The sequence below is a fragment of the Orycteropus afer genome, unplaced genomic scaffold, assembly GCF_000298275.1.
Source record: "Orycteropus afer afer isolate SDZICR_OR568_19922 unplaced genomic scaffold, OryAfe1.0 scaffold00079, whole genome shotgun sequence".
Lineage (NCBI taxonomy): Eukaryota > Metazoa > Chordata > Mammalia > Tubulidentata > Orycteropodidae > Orycteropus > Orycteropus afer.
Genome location: NW_006921666.1, coordinates 4062708 through 4082316, shown reverse-complemented (window position 1 = coordinate 4082316; position 19609 = coordinate 4062708). Strand labels below are relative to the sequence as shown.

At 41.0% G+C, this 19609-nt stretch overlaps 2 protein-coding genes across 2 annotated transcripts in view; one reads left to right on the top strand and one right to left on the bottom strand.

Moving 5' to 3' along the window:
- The window catches only part of TMED8 (transmembrane p24 trafficking protein family member 8), a 56116-nt gene extending 43443 nt beyond the window's left edge, over positions 1–12673 (bottom strand). Inside the window, exon 1 of the mRNA XM_007941335.2 lies at positions 12556–12673. Within this exon, the coding sequence (XP_007939526.1) occupies positions 12556–12673 (118 nt within the window). The remainder of the gene's footprint in view (positions 1–12555) is intronic.
- Positions 12674–13054: 381 nt separating this feature from the next.
- Positions 13055–19609, top strand: part of SAMD15 (sterile alpha motif domain containing 15) — a 14391-nt gene continuing 7836 nt past the window's right edge. Inside the window, exons 1-4 of the mRNA XM_007941408.1 lie at positions 13055–13759; positions 13895–14633; positions 14691–14872; positions 16257–16355. Of these exons, the coding sequence (XP_007939599.1) occupies positions 13055–13759; positions 13895–14633; positions 14691–14872; positions 16257–16355 (1725 nt within the window). The remainder of the gene's footprint in view (positions 13760–13894; positions 14634–14690; positions 14873–16256; positions 16356–19609) is intronic.

The following is a 19609-nucleotide window of genomic DNA, read 5'->3' as shown; positions in this document are numbered from 1 at the left end:
ACAACTCTAAGCACCTGACAGAGAGTGGGCTCCTCCCAGAACATTGTTTTGTGCCACTCCCAACAGAAATACTCCAGGTGGACACCTTCAGCAATCAGGAGCTCCTCAGTTGCTCATAGCAAATCCCACCTTGGAGTTTACAAAGACTTATGGATAGAAAAGCCACACAAAGTAATTTACTACACTGCACATGTTAAAGCTAGACAATGAATAAGGAAGACTAAAGAATTGATACATCTGAATTACGGTTTTGATGAAGAATAATAAATATACCATGGACTTGTGTTAAAGACTGAATTACATCCCCCCAAAATATGTGTTGTAAATCCTAACTTCTGTGGTTATAATCCTATTTGGGAATGGGCTGTCTTTGTTATGTTAAAGAGGCAGGATTAGTGTAGGGTTTATCTTAAATCTATATTTTTTGTTATTTAAAAGAGATTAAACAAGTAAGCAGGGGTGAGATAGAGCAAGAGAGATGACAAGACACATGAAGACTGCCCAGGAGCAGAAGCTCAGAAGAGACGACATCCTCCAAAGCCAACAGTGAGAGAAAGCCTTCCCCTAGAGTTGGCAACCTGAATTTGGACTTTTAGACTCATAACTGTGAGAAAATACTTCTTTGTTTATTAAAGTCACTTATTGGTGGTATTTCTGTTATAACAGCACTAGATAAGTAAGATAAAATTTGTTACAAGAAAAGAGGTACTGCTCTAACAGATATCTAAAATGTGGAAGCAGTTTTGGAATTGTATAATGGGGAGAAGCTAGAAGAGTTTTAAGGTACGTGACAGTAAAGCCTAGATGGCCTTTGAAGAGACTGCTGGTAGAATTACAGATGTCAAATGCAGTTCTGGTGAGGGCTAAAAAGGAAGTGAGGAGACCTACAGAGAAAGTCTCCATCATTTCAAAGAATACATATGGCATCAACAACAAAATATTGCTGGAAATGTTCTTTAATAAAAGTGCTTTTGGTGAGGCTTTCAAACAAAATGATGAACATGTGACTAGACAATGGAGGAAGGTGATGCTTTTTATGCAGTGGAAAAGAACTTGTCTGAACTATGTTCAAATATTTGGTGAAAAGCAGAACTTGTAAGTGATGAACTTGTGTATCTGGCTGATCAGATTTATAAGCAGAGTCTTAAAGTGGCTGTGTGTTTTCTCCTTGACACTTACAGTAAAATGCAAAAGGAAAGGGGTGAACTTAAAAATGAACTATGCAAAATGAAAACAAAACTTAAAGATTTGGAAATTTTATGGGGAGGAAGTGGGACAGGAGCTGTTGCATTGTGGGAAATTGCAGTCAATATCATGAGACAAAGTGTTATGTGAGCTGCTGCATGGAAAACGAATTTGCTCTGTAAACTTTCACCCAAATCACAATAAAAATTAGGGGAAAAGATCGGAAGAGCGTCTTTTTTTTACACACTAAGGACATGTGTCCTAGGATATTCAACAAGGATGTGGTTACACAATCTTTCACTAAAGAGATTAAACCCATGACTGATGGATCTAACTAATTGCCACAGCAGAAAACCCATCAGCTCAGACTGAAGGGGACAGAGAAAGAACAAAAGAAAAGACAACTGTCTGCCTGTTGGAATCCTACATGTAGGAAACAGGCCAAAGAAGCTACAGCTGTTGTCCTCCAAGAAAAGAAAAGGACCATCCCAGGAACAGCTCATAGATCAGCAGAACTTTTGGAAGGAGCCCAGGAAGCAGGACCTTTTTGGTTTCAAAGGGTGGGGCCACAGACTCCTGGATCTCAAAGGGTGGAGCTTTCTAGGTTTCAAAGAATCAGACCTTTATCAACTCAGTTCCAGAGTGTGGTGCCGCCATTAAGATATGTCAGAGGGATAGGAATGCCACCCCAAGTTGAGTGGGTGGGGCTGCCATGCCCAAGGAGCAGAAGAACTAGGCCTGCCAGGGCTGAGGGAGTTGGATCATCACTCAGATGGACTACGAGAATGGGACCACCCAGAGCCAAGAGGAGCAGAGTTCCTGGCTCAGTGAGCTGGGAAGGTGAAACTGAAGCCCAAGGCCAAGAGGCCTCCCTCCTCAAATCCAGAAAGCATGGCCAACATCCAGAATCTGAAGGGCAGGGCCATTGCCTAGATGATCTGAGAGAAGATTATTTTGAAGACTTGGGAGCTAATGAAATTTGTTCTGCTGGGTTTTGGATTTTCTTGGTGCCTGGTATCCCTTCTTTCCCTGCAACTTTTCCCATGTGTAGTAGAAAGGTCTATCTTGTACCTGTCCCACCACTGTATATATATCTGCAAACAGATAACTTGTTTTCTAGATTTCACAGATGAAGAGGAATTTTGCTTCAGGATGGAATATGCTTAAAGTCTCACCCATATTTGATATAGATGATACAGAAGATGAGATTTTAGACTTGGAGTCTATTTAACACTTTTGTGATGATATGATGGGGTGAATGTGTTTTGCATGTGGCTAGGGCATGAATTTTGGGGGGCCAAAGTGTGGAATATTATGGACTGAATTATGTCTCCTAGAATATATATGTTATGAATTCCAACTTCTTTGTGATTAAATTCTCATTTGGGAATGGGTTGTCTTTGTTATGTTAATTGGGAAGGATCAGTATAGGGTGTATCTTTAATATTTTGAGATAGAAAACAGATTAAACAATCGAGTAGAGGCAATATGGGGGAAGAGAAATGCCAACCCATATGAAGACTGCACATAACAGAAGCTCAAAAGAGACAAGAAGACCCTTCTCCAAAGCTGAAAGAGACAGAAACTTTTCCCTAGAGCCAAAACACTGAATTTGGACTGCTAGCCTCATAAACTGTGAGAAAATAAATTTCCGTCTGTTAAAGCCACACATTTCTGGTATTTCTGTTGTAACAACTCTAGGTAAATAAGAGACTGTCAGAAGAAAAATAAATCTGTCTTAGAAGAAGCATAGACAGAATGTTCCTTAGAAGCGAGGATGGCAAGAGTTCATCTCACTTACTTTGGACATGTTATCAGGAGAGACCAGTCCCTGGAGAAAGACATCAAGCTTAGTAAAATAGAGGCTCAGCAGCAAAGAGGAAGAACCTCAATGAGATGGACTCATACAGCAGCTACAGCAACAGGATCAAACGTAACAACTGTGAGGATGGTGCAGAACCAGGCAGCATTTTATTCTGTTGTACATACGGTCACTAGGAGTCAAAACCAACTCAACAGGACCTAACAACTTAACAACATCAGCTTAGATATTACACTCTTTTATGTTTTTCTTTATCTTTTTTAGTGGTTAACCAAGATATTAATAGGAGCTCTGCTGGAGTAGTGCCTAAAGCATTTAACTGCAAACCAGAAGGCAGGCAGTTCAAACCCACCACCCAATCCTTGGAAGGAAGGTTGGGCAATCTACTTCCATAGTGATATCACTTCAGAAACCCAAGAAGCGGTCACTATGAGTTGGTTTTCGGATTGTCAATAAAGTTGAATTTTTAGACAGAAATGAAATTAGCACAAAAATAATGGAAGACAGCAGGGGGATTAACGAATAATACAAAATTAATCCCCAAGGAAATTTACAATTTTTATTTCATAAAAATTTATCTGAGCGAGAAAGTGTCAGAAAAATTAAGTTCCCAATGAACACAAAGCAATAGAGATATACAGAAAGACTCTCATTTAGGATATAAACATAGTGAAAGATTTCATGATGTGTGTATTTTCTGCTGTTGTTAGGTTGCCATAGAGTCGGTAATATACCTATATTATTCAAAATTCAAAAAGCATAAAGTATACAGTGAAAAGTTCCTCATACCTCAGTCCCCATCTCTAAAAGCAATCAGGGTTTTAAGATTTTACTTATTCTTCCAGAGATATCTTATGCATATAAAGAATTATGTGCGTACTTTTGACATACATACATACATATATTCTTTTCATTTGTTACACAAATAATTAGTTTACTAAACACACAACTGTGAACTGTTTTATTCCACTTATATCTCTTTATTCCACTTATATCTCATATTTTCATAATTGTTTATTAAAAACCTTCCCCATTCTTTTCTATAGCTGATTAATATTTCATTGCATGAATACCCCATTATTAATTTGACCAGTTCCCTTCTCATGACATTTATGGCCTAATTTTTTGCCATTATCAACAATGCTACAATAACCTTATATCTATGCCATCAAACAGGCATGTGAATAATCTATAGGATCATTTCCTGGGAAATAGGAGTCAAAAATTATAATTTTGATATACTGACAAACTGTCCTTCATAGCAACAATACCAATTTACACTCCCATCAGCAAGGTATGAAAGCGTTGTTTCTGCATACCCTTACCAACACAATGAGCTATTAAACTTTTAGATCTTTGCCAACTAAAAAGATAAAAAGTGTTAATATCTCAGTGCAGTTATGATTTCCATTTACCTTATTATGAGTTAAGTCAAGCATCATATGTTAAGAGACATGCCACACAGCACCTTAACAGTTTATAGTGTGTACAGAAACAAAAGTGAAAAAAAAAAAAAATACTGCTTTCATTTTTAAGTTTACAAGAATCCCCTATATTATTTTTAAATTAAATAGTGTATGTGAGAAGTATGAGTAAAACAACTTTTAACTGAACTCAGAAAGACAAAGAAAAAAAGGAGACAGAAATATATAACTTCGTTATAAACATATATATACATATGTTGTTGTTATATATATATAAAGTGTAGAAGATGTAGTCCTTTTTCACAGAGAGAGAAAACAATTATGAACACAGCTTTTTTAGGTTTCCTATATTTATTTAGTAAAATTTAGACAACCACAAAGAAGAAAAAGCCAATTTTTCTATAATATTCTTCTTAATATGTCACCCACATATAGACCAATTCTGAAAGTGCTGCTAGAAAAGATCAGAGAAACCAGGACAAGTTTTGCAAATTTAGACTGCATGTGGAATTAAAAAAAAAAAACTCAATATGCATGTATTTATGTTAATATGTTTTAGGAAAAACCTAATTGATACATCAAACCAGTAAAAAAGATATCATTTAAAATGAAGAAAAAAATTAAATGTCAATTATAAAAATCAGTAACTGTGTCCTACAGAACTATTTGTGGTAAGTCCTACACCTTCACCTGTGCTTATGATCTCATTTGGGAATGGGTTTTCTTTTTTATGTGAGGCCATATTGCTGTGGGATGTGTCCTAAATCAATTTCTTCTGAGGTATAAAAAGAGATTAAGCAAGGAAGCAGGGAAACAGAGGTGGGGGAAGATAGATGCCACACCACATGAAGATAGCCAAGGAACCAAGGAACCAGGACCTTCTGCCAGAACATGATCCCTGAATTACACTTCTAGGGTCCTATATTCTGAGAAGAGAAATTTCTGTTTGTTAAAGCTACCCAACCACAAGAGTTCCCAAACAACAGCAGAAAGATATTCTCTAATGTGGTAAAAATCATTACTGTGATACCTGAGTGGCCAAAGTCTTGGAAACAAACAACGAATGAACATGGGGAAAACAGAGGTTCAAGAAATGGAAGCTCAAGCTAATTCAGTTTATAAACAAAGGCCTCTAAGGCAAAGGCGAGAGAAAAAAAGAAACTGTCTTAATTTTATATTTGACAATATTTAAAATGTGAGTTTTTCTTTTTGCTATGTTACCAGAATATGGTTTCAGATGTTCTTATCATGCTACAGATAAGAATTTTCTGTATATTTTATACTCTCTCTAAAAAAAAGAACAAAAAGCAGGATTTTTTTTTTCTTAAGTATTTGAATATCAGGTCAGAGTTCTCTCGAACAGGCCGCATAGGACTTCCCCTTCACTACACAGGCTTGTTGTTGTTGTGTTGTTATTATGTGCCATTGAGTTGGACCCAACTCACAGCGACCCCTCTTGGGTTTCCAAGGCAGTATCACTACGGAAGTAGATTGCCCCATCTTCCTTCTGAGGAGTGGCTGGTGGGTTTGAATTGCCAGCGTTCTGGTTAACAGTCAAGTGCTATAGGCACTAGGCTACCAGAGCTCCCCACTACACAGGCTGCAAAGAGAAGTTAGCTCTGCCTTTTAAATTCAAGTGCAAAGGAGAACTAGATGGTGCCCAGCTACCACTGTCAACCACTCATAGGGGGATCTATGTAGGAGATCCTGGATAGAGAGGGAGAACAGTGTGGAACAAAACTCAAAATCATTTGGGGGAAAAAAAGGGGGGGTGGGAACCAGGTTTGCTGGTCTGATGGAGTCTGGTGGAACCACTGAGACTATGGCTCCAGCTGCCCTTCAGGTCTGGAATTGAACCCACACCTGTGGCTTCCAGCCAACCAAAAGACAGGCATAGGAGTTAACATTCACCTGAGGTATATACACTCCTTGGAGAGAACAATCATGGGAGAAAGAAGGGCTGTGTATGCACAGGGAGACAGCTCAGGGGGCAGGAGTGCATGGAGGGATGGACACAGGGAAGAGGTAACTATGGGGAGGAAGTGGGCGGGGAGCTGTTGCATTGGGGTAAATTGTAGTCAATGTCATGAGACAAAGTGTACATGAACTGCTGTATAGAAAGCGAATTTGCTCTGTAAACTTTCACCCAATCACAATTTAAAACAAAGAGAGAGAAAAAAAATTAAAGTGCAAAGGAACCAAAAGCAAACTATGTGGTTATAGACTTAACCTAGGTTGTTTGTGATCCAACTAAATCCAGAGACCTTATGATCCAGGGAGCTCTGGTGGTGTAGTTCCTAAGGTATTTGACTGCTAACTGGAAGGCTGGCGGTTCAAACCTACCAGCCACTCCTAGGAAGGAAGGTTGGGCAATCTTCTGTAGTGATACCAGCTTGGAAACCCAAGGAGGGGTCGCTATGAGTTGGATCCGACTCAACAGCAGTAAGTTTTGGTTTTTGGTTTGGTTTATGATGCAATTTCTCCTCAGCCCTTCTAAGTGGGATGTGCTCCTGAGAGGTCATTCAAATTAGAAACCTTGAGTTGTACTAACTATTATGGATTAAACTGTGACAGCACCTACATCAACACTGTCAAAACACAACCACTATGAGAAAAAAATAGCCACTGGCAGACAAATTTAAAGTTTTAACATAAAACCACAATAGAAAACTTAAAAACAAAACTAACAGTTGACAGAGACTTCCCTTTTTCTGTGCTGCCAAATACAGTGGGCCTCACTTAGTTTCAAATTTTATCTAATTAGAATTAATCTAAACTGAATAGCCACAGATAAAGAACATTTCTGTTAGTGCGGAACAACTTCACTTCATTGCTCTAGGTCCTACATCAGAACCATTAACACGTTCGTTTGACCCGTTTCTGGGAGGTGTACACACCAAACTAAATTCTATTGCTGATTTCAAGGTCATAATAAACTTTGACCTTTATTTTCCCTTAAGGTCCCTAAATGAAAGCAAGTTAAATAGCTAAATAAATAATCTGAGATCCAGTGATGCAACATGTGTGCCTCTGAGAGTTTTACTACTTAAAGAGTGATTTATTGCTCCTCTTGGGGACTGAAGAACCCAGGTGTCACAAATAAAAGACAATTAAAAACAATTACAGTTCATAAGACAAAAAGAATGCACAGAGAGCTTAGTTCAGAAGAATATAAGCACTTTTCATCAAAACCTCAGCTAGCAAACATGAAGACCCTCAAAAGGTAGTCTCTGCACAGAAAATTTTTAAAAAGCTAGTTTTGGTTATTCCAGAAAACGACAAATTCCTGCCTTGAAGAAATAAGGTACATTGAAAAATCACAACTTTTATCAATAACAACTAAATAACTAACCTCATTTCTTCTTGGTGTTTTCTGAGAGAGGGTGACAGAAATCTTTCACTTTCATTCTTCACGCATTTATTCCTTCACTCTAGTGCTTATTCATGGAATCATTTTCCAGAGGAAGTTGGCAGAGAGATTCAATCAAACAAATTCCTTACCTGAAGCAGTGCTGTTTAGTTTACTCCCAAACCTACACAACCCTGGGCCAAAACAAATGCAGAATTTCCAGCCTGCTTTGGAATCCAGGTTAACACTAACCCCGGGTTTCTCAACAGTAACACTACTAATATTTGGGGTCAGATAATTCTTTGTTATAGAGGCTATCGCCCCCATAATAGGAGGTGAGCAGGATAATTAGTGGCATCCATGGCCTACACAGACGATATCAAAACCAAAACCTCTGCATTGAGTGAATTCCGACTCACAGTGACCCCCATTAGGTTTCCAAAGGCCGTAAATCTTTATGGAAGTAGATTGCTTCATCTTCCTCCCACAAAGCAGCTGGTGGGTTTGAACCACCGACCTTGTGGTTAGCAGCCAAATGCCTTACCCCTATACCACCAGCTCTCCTTTCCTAACTCAATGTTGTTGCTGTTGTTATGTGCCATCGAGCCGGACCCGACTCATAGCGACCCCTCCTTCGGTTTCCGAGGCAGTATCACTATGGAAGTAGATTGCCCCATCTTCCTTCCGAGGAGTGGCTGGTGGGTTTGAACCGCCAGCCTTCTGGTTAGCAGTCAAGTGCCTTAGCCAGTAAGTTACCAGAACTCTCTCTTAACTAGTTTCTGACTCATAGAGACCTGCATTGGGTTCCCTAGGCTATAAATCTTTACAGAAGTAAATTGCCTCATCTTCCTTCCACAGAGCAGCTGATGGGTTTGAACTATTGATCTCCTGGTTAGCCTTAGGCACTGAGCCACCTTAAAAAACAAAAACAACAACAACAACAACAAAAAAAAAACACTGCCGGCAAGTCGTTTCCAACTCATAGCGACCCCTTCTTGGATTTTCCTCCTTTTTGGATTTCTGAGGCGGTATCTCTACAGAAGTAGATTGCCCAAACTTCTGGTTAGCAGTCAAGTGCAAGGAAGTCCTATGACGCCTGGTTTTGGTTTGGTATCGTCTGTGTAGGCCATGGATGCCACTAATTATCCTGCTCACCTCCTATTGTGGGGAGGACAGCCTCTATAACAAAGAATTATCTGGCCCCAAATATTGGTAGTGTTACTGTTGAGAAACCCTGGGTTTGAACCACAGCCTTCTGGTTAGCAGTCAAGCACTCAGTAATTGCACCGCTAGTGGAAACAGTTAAAAATGTCAGATATTCCCAAAGGCCCCTTCCGGGTAGGGAGTAGGGAAAGGGCAAAACGGCTGCTAGTTGAGAACCAATGCTCTAACCGAAGGAACATTCTTGGTTATCTCAACCCTAATTCATCATATTCAGCTGATGCTCCTCCAAATCTTGTGTTGGACTTTCCCTCACAATCCAACTCAGCAATTCGCAAGTATTTACAGAATCAGTGACGGTAGCATCAAGGGCTCTAGATGAAAACCAGATAAGATAGATTCTGCCCCTACCCTCAAGCAATTTCGGGGGAGGGGGAGAGGTAAGTACATAAAAAATTGCAATAAAAGGCACCCAATTATAAAATGTTTTGAATTGATTTTATTCTGTGCTACTCTCATTTCATTTCACCAAACTGAAAACACCTTGAAGGCAAAGTACCTCAAGTACCAATACTTGATTAATTGGCCAATAAAAATAAACTATAGTAAATTTCATCATAACAGGTGATAATTTCATAAAGACAGTAAAAACTCCAGAGCTAACCTATACCAGTAACTTAACCTCTCTGACCTATCATTTGCTGCACTATAAAATGGATTTAAAAAATGACTGTTGACAGGATTAAATGAGAGAATATAAGCACATCTTTTTCCACACTCTCTGGCACACAATGAACACTCAATACATGTTAGTCATCATTACTATCATTTTATTAGCAACCTATTCTACCTCAAGAGGAAGAGTTTTCTCTGGGCTACAACACCCCACTTTGGAAAATCAGTCAATAAAAACCTATGGAACACAATGGTCCGATCCCATTGTGCACGAGATAACTATGAGTCAGAGTGACTCAACACCAGCTAACAATAACAACAACACGGCATAAAAAGAAATCAATCATCGCCCTTCTTTTCTGAGGGCAAGAGCAAAGAAAATAACCATAAGCATTTCTTCTACTGTGCTAGAAGGAAGAGAATGCAGAAACTAGTCAGAAATCAGGAAAAAAATACAACACTCAGAGACAAACCCACTATCCTCCAATATATTCCTAGAGTGTTCTCAAGACTTTTATATCTAAAATGTTTGGGAATGTTAGGCAACAAAAACACAAGGATCTAGATGGGAAGTAAAAACATTCCTAATTTATAAATATTGATACACGTAAGGGTAGGTAGTTTTAAGACTTGCCTATTTTAAACCAAAAACCAAACCCATTGATGTTGAGTTGATTCCAATTCTATCCTTTAAGACAGAATAAAACTACCGCATAGGGTTTCTAAAGCTGTAAATTTGTACAGAAGCAAACAGCCACATTTTTCTTCCACAGAGCAGCTGGTGGATTCAAATTGCCCACCTTTTGGCTAGCAGCCAAATCAGTACACCACCAGAGCACCTTTTACATATTTACTGAGGATTTATTTGCTTAAGCATTTATAAATTATGCTCAGAATTTCTATTGCTATATGTTAAACATGTCATTGATTTTTTTAACTTAATACAAAGCACAAAAGAGATTATATAGAAGAAAAAAAAGACAAAAATTGTTAGATGTTTTAAAAAAGAGAATGTAAAGCCATGAGAAAGAAGTGGGTGATTCACGGGGTGGGGTGGGTGAGAGAGAGAGAGTGGAGCAGCATTCAGGAGGCGGAAGATAGTTGGAATAGTTGGGATACAAGTGGAAAAAGAGAGAGCCACAACAGACATTCAGGAACACCTCCAAACCTCCTCTGGCAGCAGAGGCAGAGTCCAGGTGCGAGGTGGGCAAAAAGAGACTTATTCTCAAAGTAATGGATAACACTCATATAATATGTACCTTGGGCAAGTTTGAACCCACCACTGGTACTGCTGGAAGAAAAGGCCTGGTGATCTGCTTCCATTAGGATTACAGCCAAAACCCTATGGAGCAGTTCTACTCTCTCACATAGGGTCCTTGAATCACTTAAAAAAGCAACTAAAAACAACAACATGGGCTAGATAGCAAGTGCCTCATTCATAATGGCTCATGTAATCCCACAATCTTATGAACCAAGTATTATTAGTATCTACATTTTACAGATAAGAAAACTAAATCACAGAGAAGTTAAGTGACTTGCCCAAGGTCACTTAGCTAGTAAACTGAGGACTTAGAATTCAACCCAGACACTGTTGCCCACAGTAGTTTATGGTGTCTATTTTAATTTCAGACCTGGGAAATGAATTTATATTTGCTACCTATTGAGAAGAGTCTTGGTGGTGCAAAGATTAAGTGCTGGGCTTCTAACCAAAAAGACCTAGTGAACTGTTCCAGTAAAGATTACTAAAAACACATCCATGGAGCTAGAGTCGATTTCAATTCATAGCGACCCTACAGGACCAAGTAGCACTGCCTCATAGGGTTCCCAAGACTGTAATCTTTAGGGAAGCAGACTGCCTCATTTTTCTACCCCAGAAGCTGGTGGATTCCAGCCACCTACCAGCAGAGCGCTTAAACCACTGTGCCACCATATCCGGTAAAGATTACAGCCTAGGAAACCTTAGGGCAGCTCTGCTCTGTTCTATAGGTTGCTATGAGTCAGAATCGACTGGACGGCATTCAACAACTTAATGAGATCAATGGTCTCTTTGGCATCCTTTTGCATTTCAAAGCCATCCCTTTAATTTCATTCTATGTGGCAATCATAAGAGGCCTGAAAAGTAAAAGTGTGGTAGATAGATCCTTTACTACTTGGACACGAAAGTAGCCCACACAGAGTTCCTCGCGTGGGCAAAAATGGAAACAGTGTTTCTAACACGAAAAGGAGGAGGGTCCTGGAAGACGAGGCAGGTGGCAGAAGTTCCTATTTTCAGCCTCTGCTTCCAGCCTTTGCTTAGGCTACTATGTCCATTCAAAAGACCCCAGAGCCTATCTATTCCGCCTCTGCTTTCATCTCTCTCACTCGAAGAGATGGAGAGGACCCAGGCGAGGCGAGGTGCTCCTACGTGCAGGGAGGCTACAGCGAAGTGGGGTTCTGGACCAAGGAGGGCGAGGCTGCCAACACGGATGGGAGCCGAGATCAGCAAAGAGAGGGTGGGGCAGGGGCCAGTGCTGGGAACTGGGATGGGGAACCAGAAGCGAGGGGCAGCGAGGCCAGTGGGGTTCAGGTCTGCGGTCTAGGTCTGATCGGCGTACAGATATTGGATCCGAACCCGGGCTGAGGTTGAAGCGGAGCCAGGGGCAGAGCAGCCCTGTCACCGCCATCTGAGCTGACTTGAGAAAAGAAACAGAGCAGGAACCAAAGCATTTCGAAACAGGAGTAGACGATAACCCCGAGCGAAGCCCAGGACTCGGTTGATGGCACTGGCAGGGGCAAATAATCGAGCCCCAGGACACACGGGAGTCCGGCAGCAGTTAAGGGGCTGTGAAGGAGGGTCGGTTCCGCCCGGAAGCCCGTGCAGAGCTCTACCGAGGCTCACGCAGAGGGGACGGGCCCCGAGGCCGGGTGGCACCCACCCGCCTACGCCCGGCCTTGCGTACCTGAGGCGGCCGCCTGGCTCCCCTCCACTCCCGCGCCATCCCGGATGCCGCTGGCTGACCCTCTGCGGGCTGCCGGGCTCCAGAAGCCCGGCCCCTCAGCCGCCTGCGGGTCCGACATCTGTAGCCCGCGCCGGCAGCGTTTTCGTGGCCAGCCGTGAGTAGCTCCGGAACAAGCCGAAGGCCGAAAGATCCCGGCCGCGGCGTGCCGCCGAGAAGAGCCGAGCCGAGCCCGCGGGCCGGAAGGAGAGGCTGCGGCGGCCGCGGCCGAGTGCGCCGGCCTTGGAGCCGTGGCAGGAGCGCTATTCAGTAGAGGCTGGCGACGTGAACATGAAGAGGGTTATTGCGTGCTTTTGACGGCAAATTTTCAGTCAGGGCTTGAAAGAACAAACAAAACCTGGGGAACATTAAGGATAACACTTCCGGAAGCCGTGGTATCCATAGAGACGCTGTCGGAAGTTGGAGTTGCTAAGAGGCCTGGGCGCGTCCTTCAAGTTGCGTAATGGCGGAGGTCCCAGAAGATTACGATTCGGGGCAGGATGAAGATGAGGACCCAAGTTCTGAGAGGCGTGAACTGCCTGAACTTCTTAAAATGGAAGAAGATGCCGCAACAGACACCATTGCAGAGGCAGGCCCGCAACTACCCGTAGAGACTGACCAAGAGCCACAGCCGGAGACCTCAGAAACTGAGGAAGACGACTTCGACGGGGTGCCAGCGAATGCTGAGAATATACAACTAAAACCAGCCAGGACGCCTGAAGGAGAAATTTCTGTGGAGTCAGATGAAGACCTATCCAGTGAGACAGAGCCGCCAGAGATTCCCCAAGAGACATCCGGAGAGAGAGGAGAGCTCTTCATTGATTTGGAAGTCCCTGTGGATGAAAAGTGTGAGGAACCAGACCTAGAGCCACAGGAGAAAACCATGTCACGTGTTAAAGACGATGTACTTACTGAGTCAGTTAAGGAAACAGATCTAGAGCTACCAAAGAAAGCCAAGCCTGAAGTTCTAGGGGCCACACTCAATGAGACAAGATTACAGTTACTAGAGGAGCCCAAGCCAGGGATTTCAGAAGAATCATTCAGAGAGCAACATGAAGAGATAGCTCTGGAGCCTCCAGAGCAGACAAAACCAGAATTTCCCAGCGATACACCAAGAAAATTAGTTGAAGAAATAGATTTGCAGCCACCAGAGATAACTAAGCCAGAGATTCTAGAGGAAACAGGAAGAAAGCCAACTGAGGAGCAATGGGCAGAGCCACCTGAGCAGAGTGCCCCAGAGTTTCCAGAGGAGACATCAATAAAGTCTACTGAGGAAGCAAGTGTAGAGCTTCCAGAAGAGATTAAACCAGAAGAGACCCAAAGAAAGTCAAGTGAGGATCAAGGGACAGAGCCACCTGAGCAGACTGCCCCAGAGTTTCCAGAGCATACATCAAGAAGGTCTCCTGAGGAGGCAAGTCTAGAGCCTCCAGAAGAGACTAAACCAGAGGTTCCAGAGGAGACTCAAAGGAAGTCAACTGAGGAGCAAGGAACAGAGCTACCTGAGGAGACAACACCTGAGTTTTCAGAGCAGAAATCAAGAAAGTCTATTGAAGATATACAAAGCTACTCCACTAAGGAAAGAGTCCCAGAGCCACTAGAGCAGATCGAATCAGAGTTTCCTGAGGAAAAACCAAGAAAACCAATTAAAGGAACAGGTCTAGCACCACTAGAAAAGACCAAGCCAGAAGTTCTGGAGGAGACAACAAGAAAGCCAAATGAGGAAAATATTCCAGCACCACCAAAAGACAATGAGTTAGTGCTACCACAGGAGATCACACCAGAGGTTCAAGAGGAGACACAAAGAAAGTCAACTGAGGAGAAAGATCTAGAGTTACCAGATGAAGCCAAAACACTGCTTAGAAGAGGGACACATGTAGACTCTTCCAGGGATGATGTATCAAAGCCAATCAAGTTTCAGTATTCTGGAGAAGCTGATGAGCTAGAGCGCCCCAAGTATCAAACAAGAAAGTTATCAGAAAAAGAAAAGAAAGACTCTTTGTTAGTGTTTCACAGAGAAAGTGAAGCAGAATTAACAGAAACCAGTAAGTTTTCTAAGGAATCACTTAAGCTAAATGAAAACGCAAACTTATATCCCTTAGAGTCTCAAATGGACTTAGAAAAGTCCTTTAGTGAAAAGAAAGTTGTAGATTCATGTGAAGAAGTGAAGGAAGATAAAGAAACCCAGCCAGAACAAAAGATTAAGCTACAATTTGAGTATCTTAAATGGAGCCCAAAAGAAGTTGCAGAGTGGATTAGCCGACTAGGCTTCCCTCAGTATAAGGTACACAAAAATAACGTTTTTTGAAATCACATGCCCTCATCCTTTTCTACCTAATCCTCTAGCTTTCCTGAGCTCTTACCTCTTCACTGTTGTTATTATTGTTGTTATGTGCCGTCAAGTCGGACCCAACTCATAGCGACCCCTCCTTGGGTTTCTGAGGCAGTATCACTATGGAAGTATATTGCCCACCCTTCCTTCCGAGGAGTGGCTGGTGGGTTTGAATCACCAGCCTTGGGTTAGCAGTCAAGTGCCTTAGGCACTAAGCTACCGGAGCTCCTTACCTCTTCACTAGGAGTGTAAAAAAGTTCTGGACTGTGGTAGAAGTAACTCTAGATTTTAATTTTTGCCTTCCCACTAATTCATAGTCTTATTTTAGAAGGAGAGGATGACATCATGTTTGTTTGTTTTCATATTTGTTCCAGTGATCATACTTTTCTTTGCAATGCTCAAAGACTAAGAAACTTGTACAGGTTTCTTTTCATAGAAAACTGGATTCTTGGTGGGTTTTGTTCAAGGTAGGCTTTTTGGTATTCTGTCAAGTTGATTTAGTGGCAGCTCCCTTACTTTGAACTTATACTATTTAAAGTGTCTGCCTCAAATATGTCATATGTATGACAAGTACCTAAGAGTACTATTTAATTAGCCAATTAACCAAAAATTGTTTTATTTAAAATACTGGGTAGTCTGTTTCACTGATGGCAACTCTTGTTTTTAGGCACAATAAAACAACACAATAATTGAAATCTTCTGTACCCCTCTACTTTAATTAAAGCATGAAGAAGCATTAGGTATGTTGTTTTTATGTGCCATTGAGTCGGCCCAGACTTATAGAGACCCCTCCTTGGGTTGCCGAGGTAGTATCACTACAGAAGTAGATTGCCCAACCTTCCTTCTGAGGAGTGGCTGGCGTGTTTGAACCACCAGCCTTCTGGTTTGCAGTCAAGTGCTTTAGGCACTATGCTACCAGAGCTCCTGCATTAGTTATAGGATGTCAAAAAAGTTTACATAAACCTCCATGTATGTACTATGGGAAAGACTACTTATTACATACTGGTATATCCAGCTGTGCCCTCATACAGCTATGAAGTACTCCCAGGTAAATGTCTTGTTTTTTTTTATGTTCATAGAGTATATAACTGTGTTTGTGAGCTCTAATTTCTACTTATATATAGTGAACTAAATTTTCCAAATACAGTTAAAGAACTAAACAAGCAGTGTGATATTTAATAAGGAGTTTAGATGGAAAAAATGTATTATTAGGGTAGAAAATAAAAACTTTCTTATTGTAGAACTGGAGACAAACATGATTTCTTTCCTCTCTTTCTTTTTTCCTCCGTGCTATTTGCAGTACATCTCTCGAGTGATGTTCTTATTATACTGACAGGGGTGTTTCACCACAAATTTCATCAGTGGCCAGAAACTCATCCACGTAAACTGCTCTAACCTCCCTCAGATGGGGATAACCAATTTTGAGGACATGAAGGTGAGTTGTGTACAGTTTCCTTAGAGAGCACTGTAACAATACTACCATCTGTCTGAAACCAACCTCCTTTTCTTCTAGCCAGGCCTCTTGTTTCTGTCAATGGTGTCATCATACTCTCAGGCCCTCAGACTTAGAGGATCCTTTTCTTTGATCCCCACAAAGATCCCAATAACTGTCAGTTCCTCCTGTCATGATTATATCATCTGGTTTTCTTCAGTCCTACTTGTTCAGACCTTTATCCTCTTGTACCTAGAAGACACTGTTTTAGGTTCTCACCACAGGCAGTATGAATTTAAGGCCACTGCTTTTAGTTTCTTGCCTTCCAGTGTTTATCATTCCTCTACTCAGTAACCTTCACTGGATTCCCTCTGCTTACATGATAGTCTCACCTCCTTAGCTTAGGATTCAAGGCTCTCCACAAGTTTTTCCCAACCAACATGCACTCCCTTCACCACACTGCTCCACCCTGACAGGTCTAATTCACACTCTGACAATCCTGTCTTGTCCATCCTTCGCTCTGCATTTTTGTTCGGATCTACCTTCATATTACTAATATGAATCTTAATCATCTTTCAAGGACCCCTGATAAAAGTGCTCAGATGCTAACCAAAAGGTTTGCAGTTCAAACTCACCAGCTACTCCACAGGAAAAAGATATGGCAGTCTTCTTCCATAAAGATTGACCGCCTTGGAAATCCTACGGGACAGTTCTACTGTGTCCTATAGGGTCACTGTGTGTTGGAATGGACTCGACAACAGTGGGTTGACCCAGCTCAATTCTTATCTTGTCCATAAAGTGTTTCCTGACCCTCCCAGCCCACAGTAATCTCCCCTCCCAAGCTCTCATATTTTATCTTTCCAACACCCACTTGGCACTTACATAACACTGTATATATTTTACTTGCTTTGCTGTCTGGCTTTGAAATGCGTTACATTAACCATTGTGTAACTCACTGAGAGTTTCCTAAGCTCTCTCCAGCATCAGGAGTCCATGATTATGCTGCTTGGCATAATGCTATCCATCATTTATAGAGTTTTACAGTTTACAAAACTTCACAGATAAAATCTCATTGGTAACCTTTCCTTTCTCATGGCCACCCCTCAGTGGGTTCACGAAGTACACCATGCCCATAAATGCTCTACTTCTATAGGTCCCTAAGCTGAATAGACTTTGGGATCAGATGAGATTTTAAAATATTGATTACTGGTCCTCCAGAAATTTTGACTCATTAGGCCTCTGGTGGCATAGTGCCTAAGGCATTTGACTGCTAACCAGAAGTCTGGTGGTTCAAACCCACCAGCCACTCCTTGAAAGGAAGGTTGGGCAATCTATTTCTGTAGTAATACTGCCTTGGAAACCCAAGGAGGGGTCGCTATGAGTCAAAATTGACTCAATGGCAGTGAGGTTTTTTGATTGAGGCCTAGAGTAGGACCCTGGAACTGTTCCCCAGGTGACTCTTGATCAGATCTTAGAACCATATGATTCAGAAAATAAAAATAACTACACTTAATAATACCCAACCAAGTTCTTTTATTTGTAACAGTATATAAAATTTTTTATTGAAATGTGTGTCCTAACTGATCATTTAATCACTTTAATTCTACTAATAGCTGTCCTTTGTTGAGTGCTTACTATGTGTTGGACATTGTCCATGTATTTAATCTCCTTTTTACAAAAGAGAAAACTGAGACTCAGAAGGGTGAAGCAGCTTGCATAACTACTAAGTTTAAGAGCTAGGATTGAAACTCATTCTGTGTGACTTCCCCTCCTTTATTTAAGCTACCACACTATATTGTGTCTCTAAATGAATATTTTCGTAACCATGAACCTTCATATATGTAATGTAGAAAATATCACTTATTACATATTGGTATATCCAACTATTCTCTCACATATCTGTCAAGTACTGCCAGATAAATGTCTTATCCTTTTTATGTCCGTAGATGATATAACTGTGTTTGTGAGTTCTAATTTCTACTTATGTATGGTATAACTGAATTTTCTAAATCAAAATAAAAACTGAATTAACAAAAATAATAACTTGTAATTCAAATTCCTGAGAACATTTAAGTACCAGGAATTTCAACGTTTTATCATGAGAAAGCATTTTGAAGAGCCTACAGACTCGTTTTGTTTTCTTGACATTCTAATTCCAAAGTAAAATACCAATATGCAATAATGAAAATTCTAACTATACTTTTTCTGGTTTTGCAAGAAACAACAGGTCTTAAAAATCTACTATAATCTTCAAGAGTAAATGATGAACCCAGTGGTCTATCTCTAGAACTTTGAATAAACAAACTTCAGAATACTTATTATCAAACTCACCACACAAATGTGCCCTCCTGGAGGTCACTGAAGTAACAGAAAGATCAAGATATTTAAAAGCATATTAAATCAGCTTTGCTTGACATTGAGGTTCACATAAGAAAGCTAATTATGCTACATTATACAGGTAACTTCTTAGAGATCATACACTAGCTTAAGTATGCCATAGTTATCTTTCTTATTGATATACTAAGCATTTTTAATCTCCCACCATGGTAATAACAGTACTTAGTCCATTCACAATTTATCCCATAACACTGGAATAGTATAGTTACTTGTTCACATTGAACTTTCTCCTATCATCATCATTCATGGACTTTGGGAGAGTAGGAGCAGGGGAAAGAGCAGGCTGCTTGAGAGTACTGAATTCTGGACATGCTGCTAAGAATTTGAATCACTTTTCTACTCTGCACCCCCTTTGCAAGGCTTGCAGTTAATTTATGAGCAATTTTTATTATCTTCAAATCTTCCTTTTACTTCCTTATTACTTATGCTTCATCTGCACAAATAACTACCTTTTCCCTTTGTCCATATTATAGCATACTAAGGTGACCAGCAAAGAGCTCAGTGTGTTAGCGAAACTGGTGAGGAAGGCAGGAATAAAGACAGCTGGCAGAGGGAGTTATTGAAACCATTGTCCTTTCTTTCCCATTTGTAAAAAATAAACAAACTCACTGCCCTTGAGTTGGACTCAACTCATAGCAACCCCTCCTTGGGTTTCTGAGGCGGTATCACTATGGAAGTAGATTGCCCAACCTTCCTTCCGAGGAGTGGTTGGTGGGTTTGAACCGCTAGCCTTCTGGTTAGCAGTCAGGTGCCTTAGGCACTACACTACCAGAGCTCCCTTCCCATTTGTTGTTGTTGTTCCTTGTTATTTGCCGTGGAGTCGTCCCCGACTCATAGCAACCCCTCCTTGGGTTTCCGAG